Source organism: Coregonus clupeaformis, chromosome 33, assembly GCF_020615455.1.
Source record: "Coregonus clupeaformis isolate EN_2021a chromosome 33, ASM2061545v1, whole genome shotgun sequence".
NCBI lineage: Eukaryota > Metazoa > Chordata > Actinopteri > Salmoniformes > Salmonidae > Coregonus > Coregonus clupeaformis.
Window position 1 is genome coordinate 16,610,546 of NC_059224.1, and position 19,543 is coordinate 16,630,088.

The 19,543-nt window shown below is 43.8% G+C and overlaps 1 protein-coding gene across 7 annotated transcripts; it reads right to left on the reverse strand.

Annotated features, from left to right (window-relative positions):
• Positions 1-2,752: 2,752 nt before the first annotated feature.
• On the reverse strand, positions 2,753-17,954 carry LOC121548692 (echinoderm microtubule-associated protein-like 1). Of its 7 annotated transcripts, none has more exons than XM_041860221.1 (8): positions 17,710-17,954; positions 8,342-8,527; positions 5,963-6,104; positions 5,651-5,773; positions 5,072-5,100; positions 4,797-4,823; positions 3,603-3,728; positions 3,435-3,571 (listed from the first exon to the last, which is right to left on the reverse strand). In XM_041860221.1, exons 1-8 carry the CDS (start codon positions 17,858-17,860, stop codon positions 3,435-3,437), a joined length of 921 nt encoding a protein of 306 aa, XP_041716155.1. In that variant the 5' UTR covers positions 17,861-17,954. The 7 variants fall into 7 exon arrangements, 6 of the variants coding, with proteins under 6 accessions (XP_041716152.1, XP_041716153.1, XP_041716155.1 ...); XR_005996684.1 differs by lacking the exon at positions 3,435-3,571 and adding an exon at positions 4,394-4,495 and having other exon boundaries at positions 3,639-3,728; positions 17,710-17,949; XM_041860218.2 differs by having other exon boundaries at positions 2,753-3,728; positions 17,710-17,947.
• Between the last annotated feature and the right edge of the window lie 1,589 nt (positions 17,955-19,543).

Here is a 19,543-nt window from a genome sequence, read left to right on the forward strand (position 1 = left end):
GGCCAGCAGAGAGCATCCCTTGTCCACTTAGAGAACTCCATGTTGCAAGTGTGAAGACAACACACTAAGTTCAAGGGGAGTGCAACACTAGTCTACCCAATGTCATGTTGTCACCGAGTTGGATAGCATACATCTAGCCTCCTGACCCTCAAGTACAGTGCCTTCGGAAAGTATTCAGACCTCTTGACTTTTTCCACATTTTGTTACGTTACAGTCTTATTCTAAAATGGATGAAAACAAGGAGAAAAAAAACCCCTCAGCAATCTACACACAATACCCCATAATGACAAATGGAAAACAGTTTTTGTAAAAAAAATTACACATTTATTAAAAATTCAAAACTGAAATACCTTATTTACGTACTGTAAGTATTAAGAGCCTTTGCTATGAGACTCAAAATTGAGCTCCGGTGCATCCTGTTTTCATTGATCATCCTTGAGATGTTTCTACAACATGATTGGAGTCCACCTGTGGTAAATTCAATTGATTGGACATGATTTGGAAAGGCACACACCTGTCTATATAAGGTCCCACCAGTTGCCAGTGCATGTCAGAGCAAAAACCAAGTCATGAGGTCGAAGGAATTGTGTCGAGGCACTGATCTGGGGAAGGGTACCAAAAAATGTCTGCAGCATTGAAGGTCCCCAAGAACACAGTGGCCTCCATCATTCTTAAACGGAAGAAGTTTGGAACCACCAAGACTCTTCCAAGAGCAGGCCGCCCGGCCAAACTGAGCAATAGGGGGAGAAGGGTCTTGGTCAGGGAGGTGACACCAATAACCCGATTGTCACTCTGACAGAGCTCTAGAGTTCCTCTGTGGAGATGGGAGAACCTTCCAGAAGGACAACCATCTTTGCAGCACTCCACCAATCAGGCCTTTATGGTAGAGTGACCAGACGGAAGCCACTCCTCAGTAAAAGGCACATGACAGCCCGCTTGGAGTTTGCCAAAAGGCACCTAAAGACTCAGACCATGAGAAACAAGATTCTCTGGTCTGATGAAATCAAGATTGAACTCTTTGGCCTGAATGCCAAGCGTCACGTCTGGAGGAAACCTGGCACCATCCCTACGGTGAAGCATGGTGGTGGCAGCATCATGCTGTGGGGATGTTTTTCAGCGGCAGGGACTGGGAGACTAGTCAGGATCGAGGCAAAGATGAGCAGAGCAAAGTACAGAAAGATCCTTCTATGAAACCTGCTCCAGAGTGCTCAGGACCTCAGGAAGGTTCACCTTCCAACAGGACAACGACCCTAAGCACACAGCCAAGACAACGCATGAGTGGCTTCGGTACAAGTCTCTGAATGTCCTTGAGTGGCCCAGCCAGAGCCCAGACTTGAACCCGATCTAACATCTCTGGAGAGACCTGAAAATAGCTGTGCAGCAACGCTCCGCATCCAACCTGGCAGAGCTTGAGAGGATCTGCAGAGAAGAATGGGAGAAACTCCCCAGATACAGGTGTGCCAAGCTTGTAGCGTCATACCCAAGAAGACTCGAGGCTGTAATCACTGCTAAAGGTGCTTCAACAAAGTACTGAGTAAAGGGTCTGAATACTTATGTAAATTTGATATTTCAGTTTTTTATTTTTAATAAATTAGCAAAAATGTCTAAAAACCTGTTTTTGCTTTGTCATTATGGGGTGTTAGAAATTGCGTAATTCAAATCTGGTATTGGAATAAGAATCAAGAGATCTTCAATCCAAGCTTAATTTATTATATGCAAAATGTATGTATGATAAGTATGAAGGTTCCTATACGGGCTCACTGAAAAACCACGCAGGGCAGACAGAGAACTAAACTATTGTTTACAGGTTCTTTCTCAAATACTCTGACAGAGAGTTCCCACCTCTTCTGTTGGCCAATCAGAGTAAAGGACTGAGTGTGGTTTAGACTTTACTCAGCCAATCCGTTGGCGCAGGGGTTGGTCCCAACTCCTCGGCGCTCCATTTGTTGCACACTGTTGCCAGGCACAAGTTTATCATAACAACCTGTGGAGTCAGCACCCAAAAGACACCATTCCACTGTACTACGTTCAAGGACGGTTCACAGACAACAAAGAGGCAGTGTTCGTATCTGTGAAAAATACAAGTCTTATCTATAAGAAATACAAGTTTTATCTCATCCTACCCCTAACGTTCCTTACATGAATCACAGCCTGTTATGTGAAACAATTTATATCAGTATAGTACAAACCTATGCTCCTCATTAATGCATTCCTTCTAAGTTATTCATCACATACAGATCCAATTATGAGAAAAATAGAACCCAACAGGGGTATTGTATGTAGATTGATGAGGGGAAAAAACGATTTAATAAATGTTTGAATAAGGCTGTAACGTAACAAAATGTGGAAAAAGTCAAGGTGTCTGAATACTTTCCGAAGGCACTGTACGCTGAGACCTACAGTTTCTGTCTGCCCCACTATGAATCTCCACAGGAGGTTGCTAACAGAACTTATAAAATATACTGTGTACAAACACATAAACGCACACACACAAACAGTAGAACTCCAAACACCATGGACATGTATTTGTTGTTATTACATTGTTATTATTACAGCATGGTGTAGGGCGGCAGGTAGCCTAACGGTTAAGAGTGTTGGGCCAGTAACCGAATGGTCACTGGTTTGAATCTGACGATGTGCCCTTGAGCAAGGCACTTAACCCTAATTTCTCCTGTAAGTTGCTCTGGATAAGAGCGTCTGCTAAATGACTTTTAAAATTTGTGTTGTAAGAGAAAGGAGAAAGAAACAGTAGTCGAAGCAGGTGATCACTGAAATGTTTATTAATGGCTGTCAACAGAGACAGAGATACACACAGGAATCTAATAAGAGAATTCACTCATACTGTACATCCCCCAAAGTCAGGGAGATTTCAATGAAAACTCATACATCCATATTTTCCTGACATAAAGCTACAAAACAAACAAATCTGGATACGAGTGTCTGCTAAATTACTAAAATGTCAAACGTAAATGAGACATTAAGACAGAAAGAAACAGGAGAAAAAAAGAGGCTTCCAGTTGACTGAGACAGAAATATGTAAGAACTTACAGAGAACCAAGTGAAGAGGACTATGGTCACTGATGGTGCTAGGAAATACTACAAAACAATCAAATAAACTCACTATTCTCTTTCCTGGTCAAACAAAAAACATCAAAACCAAAACTTTGTAACTATCAGTCCATCTCAAACATTACTGAAGACAACCTCCACTTCTAATTCCCTCACATTGCTATACATTTTCAAACATCTGGAAAACCGATTTAACTCACAGGCCTACACTTGTAATGGCCCAAAAAAATAAGTTGCCCTTAACCACAGATCTAGGATCAGATTACCCAACATCCAACCCTAACCATTATGAGGATTAAAACAATATCTGACCCTAGACCTGTAGTTAGGAGCAACTTCTACATCCTCATAGCCTACTCTATTGCCTAGTAACAGATCTGGAAGTAATGGCTTGGTGATCTGAAGGGGCTTTTGTAATTGGACGTGTCCAGAGGAGAATACGTATTTTGATTGGTGCTTTTCTGCAGGGGGAGGGTGAAGGAAGGAGTTGATTTGCGTGTCTCTGCCTTGGTCCGGTCCAAGGTCGGGGGGACTCCTTTGGTCTGAGGGGGGGGTGGGGGTTCTGGTTGGTCTGGAGTTGGGGACCGTGGGGGCTGATTTGGCTGCTTCAGAAGACCCAGTCCTTTTTGTTTGGGGGCTCAGATAGATCTGCATAGTCACTAAGTGAAGAGGTGAAATGAGGGGTAAAGGTTGAGGGTGAAAGTAGTGGACGAAGTGAGGTATGTTAGTGTGAGCAGGTGGTGAGGGGTTGAAATGTTGGGGTGTGAGGAGGTGGTGAGAGGTTGAAGTGTTGGGGTGGGAGGAGGTGGTGAGGGGTTGAAGTGTTGGGGTGTGAGGAGGTGGTGAGGGGTTGAAGTGTTGGGTGGGAGGATGCAGGTGGTGAGGGGTTGAAGTGTTGGGGTGGGAGGAGGTGGTGAGGGGTTGAAGTGTTGGGGTGGGAGGGTGCAGGTGGTGAGGGGTTGAAGTGTTGGGGTGGGAGGGTGCAGGTGGTGAGGGGTTGAAGTGTTGGGGTGTGAGGATGCAGGTGGTGAGGGGTTGAAGTGTTAGGGTGTGAGGAGGTGGTGAGGGGTTGAAGTGTTGGGGTGGGAGGAGGTGGTGAGGGGTTGAAGTGTTGGGGTGTGAGGATGCAGGTGGTGAGGGGTTGAAGTGTTGGGGTGTGAGGAGGTGGTGAGGGGTTGAAGTGTTGGGTGGGAGGGGTTGAAGTGTGGGGTGGGAGGGAAAGGTGTGGATGTGTGGTTGAGAGGGAATGGGAAGAGAAGTCATGATGAGACATGGTGAGTTAATGAGAGACAAGGATAAACAAGTGTTGAAATACAGTGCTTACTTGTACTTTAGAAACCAGAAGATGTATTTGCCACAGATTAGATTTGAGCTTTTAGTAGAAATTATTCCATAAACTTGACAAACTTGACAGACGTTGTCTCTTCTGAGATAGATAATGCATGAGATCAGTAACAGGCGGTGGAGAATACAGTCATAGTATATAGAACTCAGTGGAGGCTGCTGAGGGAGGACGGCTCATAGTAATGGCTGGAATGGAGTCAGTGGAATGGTATCAACCACATGGAAACCATGTCTTTGATGTGTTTGATACCATTCCACTGACTCCATTCCAGCCATTACTATGAGCCGTCCTCCCCTCAGCAGCCACCACTGGTAGAGCTAGACTAAGACATATCCAGTTGAGGTTAAGACTGTTATTCCAGGAGGTTGGACTGAGGGCCTACCTTTACAGTGTGTCACACGCCTCAACCCTGTAGAACAACAAACACAGAAACAGAGAGAGCAGGTCAGTCTATGTGGGACTTATAGTAGCCACTCTAACCACGTTACTCATATCCTTTATCAATGGCATGTTACAGTAGGATCAATCTAACCAACAGCTTGTTTTTCATTTCATTAACCTGGCCATTCCTCTCCCCAAGGCCCTGTTATACAGCTCAGTGCTGCTCCCTGCTGGTGGAAAGAGCACACTACAGTATAAATTAAATAATTTTCTTACCTACACTGGCTGCAGGCTCCTTGGTTTTGCTGCAAGGAGAGAGTGAGAAAGGAGAAGTTAGGCCCCATCACACAAGCATGGAAATTATTCTCAATCTCACGTCTATTCTCAATCTCACGCTCGTCTAGAACAAGGATGGACAACTCCAGTCCACGAGGGCCACGGTCCTGCTGCTTTTAGTTTTTAGACCAGGTTACCCAGACACAGATATAAACCAGTGTCTGATTGACAAACAAGGATGGAAACCAGCAAGCCTTCAAGGACCAGAGTTGTGAATCCTGCTCTAGAGATCTATTTGAGACTACGTAAGAGACGTATAGACTCAGTACAGAACAGTTATAGCCACGGGAAGATGTTTGGGGATGGGGGTGCCGCTAATGCAGGACTTATAAAGGCCCAGTGCACTACTTTTGTGAGAAATCCCAACAAAAATGTCTTCCGATTTTGCAGGAGTGCTACAGCACCCTCAACACCCCTACTATGTTCAGAGTGGCTATGTTCAGAACACATATAAACACCACTTCCCTCTTACTGACACAGACGTCTAAGTTCCTGTGCAGTATCTGTCTACTAACCTACCTATCAGCTTTCTTACTGCCGGGGGCCGCTGTTGAGCCTGCGGGGCCAGGTCGGGGGCCGGGCCGAGCCGTCTTAGAGGTACATGGATTCTCCTTCACACTGCCTGCTGAACTCTTCACACCACTGAGGGAGAAAGGGGGAGGGGGGAGAAAGAAAGAAAGAGAGCGGCGGAGGAGAGATACATTAGAGAGAGTGGGACAACAGCAAGTGTGTGATTAATTTGTTGAAATGTATGGAGTTAGAGTAGAGGTATAGTAATCATACTGTACCTCTCTGTGTTTGCAGGTGACGGTTAGTGACTGTGTACTGTACCTCTTGGCTGATGCTCCTGGTAAGGGGCTGTAGTTCCGTGCAGTGGAGGTAGATGGTAGTGTAGAGGTTGTGGAGCTTTTCTTCAGAGAGGCAAGACTGTTCATTGATGTTCTGGAAGGCAGGCCCAGAGACACAGGCCTAGCTGCTGGTGCATAGGGGAAATGTGGGTGAGGAGGGGGTGTGTGTATGTAGCATTGCCTCAGAACCATACGAAACATACTATACACATTTCTGAGCACCTCCAAGACATAGGATACTGTATGTACTAATGATCTAGTTACTTTAGACAGAAACAAAAGTAGGGTGGTTGGTCGTGAAGGATGGGTGGGTGTAATCCAAATCCGACCATCTAACAATCCAAAGGTTGTGTGTTCGAGTCGCGTCGGGGACAACTGTAGCATTTTAGCTAACCCTTCCCCTAACCCTTATTCTAAGCTTAACCCAGTTCACCTAAGCTTTCACGTAAATTCACCCAACCTTTGTCTTTAGTTCACCTAACCATCAATGTAAATTCTCCCCATAATTCTCCTTTGTTGATATGACGCAACAAGCAACCTGGTCTCAGAGAAAGACACATAATACTATACATCCTCCAATTCGTGCTATTGTACGACTGGGTAAGACATATGATACTATACTTCCTCTAATTCGTATGATATTGTACGACCACTATTCTATTCATAATGTAACCTAACATAATGTAACATACAGTATCATACTATATGGAGTGTCACAGAGTTACGTACAGAATAATACGAATTGCCATGAGACCATATATATATACTGAACAAAAATATAAACGTAACATGTAAAGTGTTGGTCCCATGTTTCATGAACTGAAATAAAAGATCCCAGAAATGTTCCATATGCACAAAAAGCTTATTTCCCCCAATTTTGTGCACAAATTTGTTTACATCCCTGTTAGTGAGCATTTCTCCTTTGCCAAGATAATTCATACACCTGACAGGTGTGGCATATCAAGAAGCTGATTAAACAGCATGATCATTACACAGGTGCAACTTGTGCTGGGGACAATAAAAGGCCACTAAAATGTGCAGTTCTGTCACACAACACAATGCCACAGATGCCTCAAGTTTTGAGGGAGCGTGCAGTTGGCATGCTGACTGCAGGAATGTCCACCAGAGCTGTTGCCAAAGAATTTAATGTTCATTTCTCTACCATAAGCCGCCTCCAACGTTGTTTTAGAGAATTTGTCAGTACGCCCAACCATGTTGCGTTTACAAAAATATAAACACAACATTCATCAGAGTTACAGTTCATATAAGGAAATCAGTCAATTGAAATATATTCATTAGGCCCTAATCTACTTGGGAGACTGGCCCACCCACTGGGGAGCAAGGCCCAGCCAATCAGAATTTGTTTTTCCCCACAATAGGGCTTTATTACAGACATAAATACTCCTCATTTCATCAGCTGTCCGGGTGGCTGGTCTCAGACGATTGTAAATAAGAATATGATATGCTTCTAAACACTTCTACATTAATGTGGACACTACCATGATTATGGATAATCCTGAATAAATCGTGAATAATGATGAGTGAGAAAGTTACAGAGGGTCAAAGATCATAGTAAATAATGTATTGTGTCATTTTGGAGTCACTTTTACTATTAATAAGAATAGAATATGTTTCTGAACACTTCTAAATTAATGTGGATGCTACCATGATTACAGATAATCCTTAATGAATCGTGAATAAGGATGAGTGAGAAAGTTACAGAGGGTCAAAGATCATACTCCCAAGACATGCTATCCTCCCCTGTTATTGGTATTGGTGAGAGGTTAGCATGTCTTGGGGGTATGATCTTTGACCCTCTGTAACTTTCTCATTCATCCTTATTCACGATTCATTAAAGATTATCCGTAATCATGGTAGCATCCACATTAATTTAGAAGTGTTCAGAAACATATTCTATTCTTATAGTAAAAGTGACTCCGAAATGACACAATACATGATTTACTATTGGGCACAAAATAATCTGAAACACAACCAAAACGAACTGCAAATACATCCAACAAGTTTGTAGAGTCACAAGCTTGATGTAGTCATTGCTTGCTAGGAATATGGGACCAAATACTAAACTTTTCACTACTTTATTTATAAAGAATCTTTAGGGGTGTCAATAACTTTGACTCCTAACTTTTTGAGAAAAAAAAGATTACTTGTTAAACAAAATCTCTTTTTCTGAGCAATTGTATTAGTATAAAATAATAGCATTTCCACTTTTTTTGGTGCATATAATATAGCTCAGTATTTGAATTATTTATTTTATACAGTCATTATTGCTAATCTTTATCAAGGGTGTCAATAATTTCAGACTCCACTGTGTGTGTGTGTGTGTGTGTGTGTGTGAGTGTACCTTTCTCAGCAGGTCCTTTCTTGGCGTTGGCGACCTGGTGTTCCTCTGAGATGTTGAGTCTCTTGAGGACGTCTGCCAGGGCCATCTTCAGAAGCTGGATCTCATCATCCTGCATCTGCATCCGCTGCTCCAGGTATGTCAGGCGGTCCGCCACATCTATCCCGCTCGCCGCAGAGCTACGGTCATCTGGGGAGCACAACCATGCACAGAGTTAGCCCACTGAGCTAAAGCCACTGCTTCAGGTACGTCAGATGGTCCACTATATCCATCCCGCATGCCACCAAGCTACGGTAACAACATAGACAGCTAAAGCCATTTGTACCCAACCAGCGCCACTAACACTGTCTTAGCCCACTGAGCAATTTTCTAAACTAAAAGTAAGAAATAGAAAACTTGAAATGAACCATATGTGAGTATGACCACAGAGATTAAATGAAAGACATCTGCTAGTCCAAAGACCAAGACAATAGGTACCATCTGTGTCCTTTTAGTAGACTCTAATCCTTATGAGAGGGATGCTAGTAAATGACTGGTGGAATAGTAAACAAAAAGAACAGAAGCTGTCATATACCGTTGGAAACCCTGTGCAGTGAGGAGTTGTCATAAAGATTCCTCATACTGCGTGACCCTTCCTCCACTCCAGAACTCCCCCTTCTCCTCCTCTCTTCCACTGTCTGACAGACAATATCTTCCTCCATCCTAGTGATTGCCGGCTCTCTCTCTCTTTTTTTCTCTTTGTGTTCCACTGGCTGGTGTTCTCATCTCCACTGTTCCTTCCACTGTTCCAGTTCTGTCACACAGTAGAACGCACACTGAGCTCTCCTCTCTTCCTCTGCGCTCCCGACACCAAGATCACAAAATGTATATCACAACACAACTGTTCTCTCCTCTCTTGCTGTCCTCTTTTCCTCTGTAACAGCATCAAATCCAGATCACAAAGACTTTGAGTCCATGGTGAGGTTATGAGTGTTTTTTCTCTCCGTCTCTGCTTTATCCTCCTTTATCACGCTCCCTCTCTCTTTGGGTGGTGTCTGCCGATGTGAGACATGCTGATGTTTACAACATTGCTTCAAGCCTTGATCTGAGATTGTGTGTACATGTGTGTGTGAGTGTGTGTGGGTGTGTGTAGGGGGTGGGGGTTGGGGTTAGTGTTTGATCATGCCTATACACTCCAATTCGGCCTACACTGTGGGGTTTAGTGTGTGTGTGTGTGTGTGTGTGTGCGTGCTTGTGTATGTGTGTGTTATACAATAGCACAATGATAATCCTTCAGACTGAGCCTCTTTGGCACAAGCAACCCCACCCTGATAAACCTTCTGTCAGATGATGGATAGAAAGACAGACGGAGAGAGAGAAAGAGGAAGAGAGAGAGAGGGAGAGGTGGCCAGAAAAAGAGAGAGAAGATAAAGAGAGAGGGGAGAGGAAGAGAGAGGGAGAGAAAATAATACAGATGGAGAGAGAGAGAGAGAGACACACAAATAGAGATGTAAAGTAAGGAGCGAGAGAGAGAGAGAGAGAGAGATAAATATAGATGTAAAGTAAGGAGAGAGAGAGAGAATAGAGATTTAAAGTAAGGAGAGAGAGAGAGAGAGAGAGAATAGAGATGTAAAGTAAGGAGAGAGAGAGAGAGAGAGAGAGAGAGAGAGAGAGATATAATCAAGATGCAAAGTAAAGAGAGAGAGAGAGAACCGAGATGCACAGTTAGGAGAGAGAGAGAGAGAGAATAGAGATGTAAAGTAAGGAGAGAGAGAGAGAGAGAGAGAGAGAGAGAGAATAGAGATGTAAAGTAAGGAGAGAGAGACACACACATAAATAGAGATGTAAAGTAAGGAGAGAGAGAGAGAGAGAGAGAGAGAGAGAGAGAGAGAGAGAGAGAGAGAGAGAGAGAGAGAGAGAGAGAGAGAGAGAGAATAGAGATGTAAAGTAAGGAGAGAGAGAGACACACAAATAGAGATGTAAAGTAAGGAGAGAGAGAGAGAGAGAGAATAGAGATGTAAAGTAAGGAGAGAGAGAGAGAGAGAGAGAGAGAGAGAGAGAGAGAGAGAGAGAGAGAGAGAGAGAGAGAGAGAGAGAGAGAGAGAGAGAGAGAGAGAATAGAGATGTAAAGTAAGGAGACAGAGAGAGACACAAATAGAGATGTAAAGTAAGGAGAAGAGAGAGAGAGAGAGAGAGAGAGAGAGAGAGAGAGAGAGAGAGAGAGAGAGAGAGAGAGAGAGAGAGAGAGAGAGAGAGAGAGAGAGAGAGAGAGAGAGAATAGAGATGTAAAGTAAGGAGAGAGAGAGACACACAAATAGAGATGTAAAGTAAGGAGAGCGAGAGAGAGAATAGAGATTTAAAGTAAGGAGAGAGAGAGACAGAGATATATAGAGAGATAGAATATAGATGTAAAGTAAGGAGAGAGAGACACACAAATAGAGATGTAAAGTAGAGAGAGAGAGAGAGAGAGAGAGAGAGAGAGAGAGAGAGAGAGAGAGAGAGAGAGAGAGAGATAATCGAGATGCAAAGTAAGTAGAGAGAGAGAAAAGAGAGAGAGAGAGAGAGAGAGAGAGAGAGAGAGAGAGAGACACACACAAAGAGATGTAAAGTAAGGAGAGAGAGAGAATAGAGATGTAAAGTAAGGAGAGAGAGAGAATAGAGATGTAAAGTAAGGAGAGAGAGACACACAAATAGAGATGTAAAGTAAGGAGGAAGAGAGAGAATATAGATGTAAAGTAAGGAGAGAGAGAGAGAGAGAGAGACACACAAATAGAGATGTAAAGTAAGGAGAGCGAGAGACACACACAAATAGAGATGTAAAGTAAGGAGAAAGAGAGAGAGAGAGAGAGAGAGAGAGAGAGAGAGAGAGAGAGAGAGAGAGAGAGAGAGAGAGAGAGAGAGAGAGAGAGAGAGAGAGAGAGAGAGAGAGAGAGAGAGAGAAATAGAGAGAGAGAGAATAGAGATGTAAAGTAAGGAAAGAGAGAGACAGAGAGAGAGAGAGACACACAAATAGAGATGTAAAGTAAGGAGCTAGGGAGAGAGAGAGAGAGAGAGAGAGAGAGAGAGAGAGAGAGAGAGAGAGAGAGAGAGAGAGAGAGAAATAGAGATGAAAAGTAAGGAGAGAGAGAGAGACACACACACAAATAGAGATGTAAAGTAGGGTGAAGAGAGAGAATAGAGATGTAAAGTAAGGAGAGAGAGAGTGAGCGAGAGAGACAAATAGAGATGTAAAGTAGAGAGAGAGAGAGAGAGAGAGAGAGAGAGAGAGAGAGAGAGAGAGAGAGAAATAGAGATGTAAAGTAAGGAGAGAGAGAGAGAGAGAAGAGAGATGTAAAGTAAGGAGAGAGAGAGAATAGAGATGTAAATTAAGGAGAGAGAGAGAGACACACCCACAAATAGAGATGTAAAGTAAGGAGAGAGAGTGAGCGAGAGAGACAAATAGAGATGTAAAGTAAGGAGAGTGAGCGAGAGAGACAAATAGAGATGTAAAGTAAGGAGAGAGAGACAAATAGAGATGTAAAGTAAGGAGAAGAGAGAGCGAGAGAGACACAAAGAGATGCAAAGTAAGGAGAGAGAATAGAGATGTAAAGTAAGGAGAGAGAGAGAGAGAGACACACAAATAGAGATGTAAAGTAAGGAGGGAGAGAGAGAATAGATATGTAAAGTAAGGAGAGAGAGAGAGAGACACACACAAATACATTTACATTTTACATTTACATCATTTAGCAGACGCTCTTATCCAGAGCGACTTACAAATTGGTGCATTCAACTTATGATAGCCAGTGGGACAACCACTTGTTTTATTTTATGGGGGGGTGGGGAAGGGGGGGTAGAAGGATTACTTTATACTATTCCAGGTATTCCTTAAAGAGGTAGGGTTTCAAGTGTCTCCGGAAGATGGTCAGTGACTCTGCTGTCCTGGCTTCGTGGGGGAGCTTGTTCCACCATTGGGGTGCCAGAGCAGCGAATAGCTTTGACTGGGCTGAGCTATACTGAGCTATACTTTACATCTAAATAGAGATGTAAAGTAAGGAGAGAGAGAGAGAGAGAGAGAGAGAGAGAGAGAGAGAGAGAGACAAATAGAGATGTAAAGTAAGGAGAGAGAGAGAGAAAGAGAGAATCCCCCTACTTTAATGAAGACAGCTTCTCCATCCTGGAGGGGGAAATCAATCATTTCCAGACCCAGGGACATGTACTAGTCTGTGGCGACCTAAATGCCAGAACTGGACAAGAACATGACACCCTCAGCACACAGGGGGACAAACACCTACCTGGAGGTGACAGCATTCCCTCCCCCATATGCCCCCCTAGGCACAACTACGACAACATAGCAAACAACAACTCCTGCAGCTCTCTCGGAAAGAGAAGGAACAGCATGTCAGAAATCAGCTCAATGTAATTGAAGAATCCATAGACTCTAACCACTTATGGGAAAATTGGAAAACACTAAACTAACAACAACACAAAGAGCTATCTATCCAAAACTGAGATGTATGGGTAAACCACTCCTCCAATCTTTTTGGCCCTATAACAAAGAACAAACAGCAAAAAAATATACATGATCAAATGCAAATCTTAGAATCAACTATTAAAGACTACCAGAACCCACTGGATTATCCAATTACATTGAATGAACTACAGGACCAAATAAAAACCCTCCAACCCAAAAAGGCCTGTGGTGTTGATGGTATCCTACATGAAATGATAAAATATACAGACCACAAATTCCAATTGGCTATACTTAAACTCTTTAACATCCTCCTTAGCTCTGGCATCTTCCCCAATATTTGGAACCAAGGACTGATCACCCCAATCCACAAAAGTGGAGACAAATTTGACCCCAATAACTACCGTGGGTGGGATATGCGTCAACAGCAACCTTGGGAAAATCCTCTGCATTATCATTAACAGCAGACTGATTCATTTCATTAGTGAAAACAATGTACTGAGCAAATGTCAAATTGGCTTTTTACCAAATTACCGTACGACAGACCACGTATTCACCCTGCACACCCTAATTGACAAACAAACAAACCAAAACAAAGGCAAAGTCTTCTCATGCTTTGTTGATTTCAAAAAAGCTTTTGACTCAATTTGGCATGAGGGTCTGCTATACAAATTGATGGAAATTGGGGTTGGGGGAAAAACATACAACATTATAAAATCCATGTACACAAACAACAAGTGTGCGGTTAAAATTGGCAAAAAACACATTTCTTTCCACAGGGCCGTGGGGTGAGACAGGGATGCAGTTTAAGCCCCACCCTCTTCAACATATATATCAACGAATTGGCGAGGGCACTAGAACAGTCAGCAGCACCCAGCCTCACCCTACTAGAATTTGAAGTCAAATGTCTACTGTTTGCTGATGATCTGGTGCTTCTGTCACCAACCAAGGAGGGCCTACAGCAGCACCTACAGTGAGGGAAAAAAGTATTTGATCCCCTGCTGATTTTGTACGTTTGCCCACTGACAAAGACATGATCAGTCTATAATTTTAATGGTAGGTTTATTTGAACAGTGAGAGACAGAATAACAACAAAAAAATCCAGAAAGACAAATGTTATAAATTGATTTGCATTTTAATGAGGGAAATAAGTATTTGACCCCTCTGCAAAACATGACTTAGTACTTGGTGGCAAAACCCTTGTTGGCAATCACAGAGGTCAGACGTTTCTTGTAGTTGGCCACCAGGTTTGCACACATCTCAGGAGGGATTTTGTCCCACTCCTCTTTGCAGATCTTCTCCAAGTCATTAAGGTTTCGAGGCTGACGTTTGGCAACTCGAACCTTCAGCTTCCTCCACAGATTTTCTACGGGATTAAGGTCTGGAGACTGGCTAGGCCACTCCAGGACCTTAATGTGCTTCTTCTTGAGCCACTCCTTTGTTGCCTTGGCCGTGTGTTTTGGGTCATTGTCATGCTGGAATACCCATCCACGACCCATTTTCAATGCCCTGGCTGAGGGAAGGAGGTTCTCACACAAGATTTGACGGTACATGGCCCCGTCCATCATCCCTTTGATGCAGTGAAGTTGTCTTGTCCCCTTAGCAGAAAAACACCCCCAAAGCATAATGTTTCCACCTCCATGTTTGACGGTGGGGATGGTGTTCTTGGGGTCATAGGCAGCATTCCTCCTCCTCCAAACACGGCGAGTTGAGTTGATGCCAAATAGCTCGATTTTGGTCTAATCTGACCACAACACTTTCACCCAGTTCTCCTCTGAATCATTCAGATGTTCATTGGCAAACTTCAGACGGGCCTGTATATGTGCTTTCTTGAGCAGGGGGACCTTGCGGGCGCTGCAGGATTTCAGTCCTTCACGGCGTAGTGTGTTACCAATTGTTTTCTTGGTGACAATGGTCCCAGCTGCCTTGAAATCATTGACAAGATCCTCCCGTGTAGTTCTGGGCTGATTCCTCACCATTCTCATGATCATTGCAACTCCACGAGGTGAGATCTTGCATGGAGCCCCAGGCTGAGGGAGATTGACAGTTCTTTTGTGTTTCTTCCATTTGCGAATAATCGCACCAACTGTTGTCACCTTCTCACCAAGCTACTTGGCGATGGTCTTGTAGCCCATTCCAGCCTTGTGTAGGTCTACAATCTTGTCCCTGACATCCTTTTAGAGCTCTTTGGTCTTGGCCATGGTGGAGAGTTTGGAATCTGATTGATTGATTGCTTCTGTGGGCAGATGTCTTTTATACAGGTAACAAGCTGAGATTAGGAGCACTCCCTTTAAGAGTGTGCTCCTAATCTCAGCTCGTTACCTGTATAAAAGACACCTGAGAGCCAGAAATCTTTCTGATTGAGAGGGGGTCAAATACTTATTTCCCTCATTAAAATGCAAAACAATTTATAACATTTTTGATATGTGTTTTTCTGGATTTGTTTGTTGTTATTCTGTCTCTCACTGTTCAAATAAACCTACCATTAAAATTATAGACTGATCATTTCTTTGTCACTGGGCAAACGTACAAAATCAGCAGGGGATCAAATACCTTTTTCCCTCACTATAGATCTTCTGCACAGATTCTGTCAGACCTGGGCCCTGACAGTAAATCTCAGTAAGACAAAAATAATGGTGTTCCAAAAAAGGTCCAGTTGCCAGGACCACAAATACAAATTCTATCTAGACACCGTTGCCCTAGAGCACACAAAAAACTATACATACCTCGGCCTAAACATCAGCGCCACAGGTAACTTCCACAAAGCTGTGAACGATCTGAGAGACAAGGCAAGAAGGGCCTTCTATGCCATCAAAAGGAACATAAAATTCAACATACCAATTAGGATCTGGCTAATAATACTTGAATCAGTTATAGAACCCATTGCCCTTTATGGTTGTGAGGTCTGGGGTCCGCTCACCAACCAAGAATTCACAAAATGGGACAAACACCAAATTGAGACTGCATGCAGAATTCTGCAGAAATATCCTCAGTGTACAACGAAAAACACCAAATAATGCATGCAGAGCAGAATTAGGCTGATACCCGCTAATTATCAAAATCCAGAAAAGAGCTGTTAAATTCTATAACCACCTAAAAAACAAAAAGATAATTACTTGACACATTGGAGAGAATTAACAAAAAAACAGAGCAAACTAGAATGCTATTTGGCCCCAAACAGAGAGTACACAGTGGCAGAATACCTGACCACTGTGACTGACCCAAACTTAAGCAAAGCTTTGACTATGTACAGACTCAGTGAGCATAGCCTTGCTATTGAGAAAGGCCGCCGTAGGCAGACCTGGCTCTCAAGAGAAGACAGGCTATGTGCACACAGCCCACAAAATGAGGTGGAAACTGAGCTGCACTTCCTAACCTCCTGCCAAATGTATGACCATATTAGAGACACATATTTCCCTCACATTACAGAGATCCACAAAGAATTTGAAAACAAACCCAATTTTGATAAACTCCCTTATCTACTGGGTGAAATACCACAGTGTGCCATCACAGCAGCAAGATATTTGACCTGTTGCCACAAGAAAAGGGCAACCAGTGAAGAACAAACACCATTGTAAATACAACCCATATTTATGTTTATTTATTTTCCCATTTGCACTTCACTATTTGCACATTGTTACAACACTGTATATAGACATAATATGACATTTGAAATGTCTTTATGCTTTTGGAACTTCTGAGTGTAATGTTTACTGTTAATATTTATTGTTTATTTCACTTTCGTTTACTATCTCCTTCACTTGCTTTGGCAATGTTAACATACGTTTCCCATGCCAATAAAGCCCTTAAATTGAATTGAATTGAGAGAGAGAGAGAATTATCTATAATGCTCCTCTCCTCTCTTCTCACCTTAGGACAGGTTGCATGTCCTTGTATTGTTCTCCTGTAAGAAGCTTGTCCAGGTCATTGATCATCCACTCTTCCAGTCTTTTATTTCCAACAGTACATGCCAGTCTGACTGATGGAGGCTGAACGTGACACACAACACGTGCTAATACACCACCAGAGACTGACAAACCATGCCACGTGTCAACACATCTCATTCATTTAAGAGAGTGAATATGTGAGGATTTACCATAGCATTTTCATGTGATATACCATAGCACTTAGCAAATACAGGTTATTGTAGGCATAGTCCAGCCATATATGCAGATAAGTGTAGACTGATATATTTGGCGTTGTGACCCGGGTGTACTCTCTGTGACTTAGTGTTTCTCTTCCTGTTTTTGGCTGTGACATCAGGCCTGTGCCACCTCCAGAAACCTCATATGGGATTGGGATTAGAATAGCCCGTAATCCCAGCGCTGGAAAAGGGAATTAGCAGCACACAGCTCAATCTCTATTGCTGCACTAACTCAACTATACAAAGCACAAACTCAGCCTACACACACATGCACAGCCTACACACACATGCACAGCCTTCACACACATGCACCCACACACTCATAAGTACGTTATACACACACACATGCTCATGCTAACGGGATTATGTAATAGAATCACGCTACATAAACCTATAGAAAACCTAACTCAACCACAGGCCCATAGCAGTGATGGTGATGTAGAGGGCAGTAATCTGGGATTCTCCTTTCCCAGATGGTGTGCTTTGAGAATGGCAGAATGGACACGTCTATTCATATCCCAAATTCACCACCCTGCTGCATACCCACACAAACCCTCCTGTTACTAGTCCTCTGACTGACACCAATACCTGGTGCAAAGCTTTGCCGAAATGTAATTCTAAAATTGAAATGTTAAACTTTTCAAATTCAGACAACCAAAAACTTTCACTAGAGGTAAAGTGCCACTTTGTAGCAGTTGGAATTATCCCCCCCAAAATATAAATGTTCAGAGGAATTTTCCCTTTTGTTACTTTACCTATATGAATTGTAACCCACCCCTCCATCCCCCACACATACCGTACCTGTCATGAAGTCTATGTCTGGAGCCAGCAGGGAGTCATGGTGGTAGGTCTCCCTGAGAGAGGGCCTCCTCAGTCCTGTCTCCTCCATCCCTAACCCCTGGTCCGCCAACTCCTCCATGGGACTGTCCTCCATCGACGTCCCAGACGCCATGCCTACCCACCTCTGTGTGTGTGAGGGTGTGATCCTACAAAAGGTTTGCTTACACTCCTCCTCCTCGTCCTCCTCTTCCACTGAGCTGTCAGTCACCTTCCCTTATCCGCTCCCCTCTTCTCCCTCCCTCTTTCATCCCTGGTTCCAGAGCCGTAGAGGAGTGTAGATGGGGCATAGAGGGAGATGGGGGGATGATGTCATTAAGGAGAGATTAAAGGCCCTGGTAAACCATCTCAAGCCCTCAGCCACGAACGACAGGACAGTGGAGGGATGGAAGAAGAGGGGGAGGAAGGTAGAGGAGTGGAGTGCAGGAAGGGAGAGACGGGGGAGAGGTGAGAGGGCACCTGGTCTCAAACAGGTTAACTTCAGCTTTCACCGGAGATGAGGGGCAGGGTTGCTTTGGCTCCCTGGGTGGGTGTAACAACACTCTCAGAGCCAATGTGAGAATAGTTAACAAACACACACTTCATATTCCTCACGAAATATGTTTTGGTCTTGTACCGATACCAAACTGCTGATGTTTTCAAAAGCTGTATCCATCCACCCACACTAAAGCAAAGTGCTTGCATCAGACTGCCAGCTGGTCAGGTTACTGCAGCGTAGGCCTTGTAGGACTGATGAGCTACAGAAGATTAGGAGGAAAACTTGATTAATTAAAGGCATCACAGGGACAATAAACTGGCCATGGTAATTATAATTATGGGGATGGCAGCTCCGGATAAAAGTTACCCACTGATCTAGGATCAGCTCTAACCCTCCCCAATCCTATCCTTAATCATTAAGGTGGAAACACTCAAACATACATTATTAGTGTCTAGGGGTAAGTATATCCTCCTATACAGTAATGGAAGAGTTTAGTAACAGATAAAATGGCATTAGGTTACAGCAAGGGCCTCAACAATAAGACCTAGAGTAAGCTTCTTCCTTTCTGTCTATTTTGCACTTTACTAGATTGGTTTTCAAGCAGATGGTCTGCCATCCCAAGTGTGCTGCACCGCACAGTATCAGCATGTTTGCACTGCCCACTGCTGATGTAACGTAGCTAGTTTCAGCTAGTATTGCACACACAAACGTAGTGGCATCACCTTCCTTCCATAAGACCTGTGATACCACCGGTACCGGTCACCCTCATAACTGCGTAACTGTCCCCCATAGAAGCCACCCAGCCTTTCCTTTTCCAATAGCAGGCCTACAGTACTGATGGGAGTGGTTTGTGGGTGCTCGAGGCCTACAGTACTGATGGGAGTGGTTTGTGGGTGCTCAAGGCCTACAGTACTGATGGGAGTGGTTTGTGGGTGCTCAAGGCCTACAGTACTGATGGGAGTGGTTTGTGGGTGCTCGAGGCCTACAGTACTGATGGGAGTGGTTTGTGGGTGCTCAAGGCCTACAGTACTGATGGGAGTGGTTTGTGGGTGCTCGAGGCCTACAGTACTGATGGGAGTGGTTTGTGGGTGCTCGAGGCCTACAGTACTGATGGGAGTGGTTTGTGGGTGCTCGAGGCCTACAGTACTGATGGGAGTGGTTTGTGGGTGCTCGAGGCCTACAGTACTGATGGGAGTGGTTTGTGGGTGCTCAAGGCCTACAGTACTGATGGGAGTGGTTTGTGGGTGCTCGAGGCCTACAGTACTGATGGGAGTGAGGATTGCTGGTGCCTTATGCCAAGACATAAGGTTTATGAGCTGG

Bases quoted from the DNA above. Each gene is read 5' to 3' on its own strand.
- LOC121548692 (XM_041860218.2), bottom strand. From the start codon at position 17,860: ATGGCGTCTGGGACGTCGATGGAGGACAGTCCCATGGAGGAGTTGGCG. The intron at 5,774-5,962 runs GTACAGTACACA...TTTCTCCCTCAG, and splicing joins CCAGGAGCATCAGCCAAGAG to TGGTGTGAAGAGTTCAGCAG. The intron at 3,729-4,796 runs GTAGGCCCTCAG...CTCTTCACTTAG, and splicing joins GCGTGTGACACACTGTAAAG to TGACTATGCAGATCTATCTG.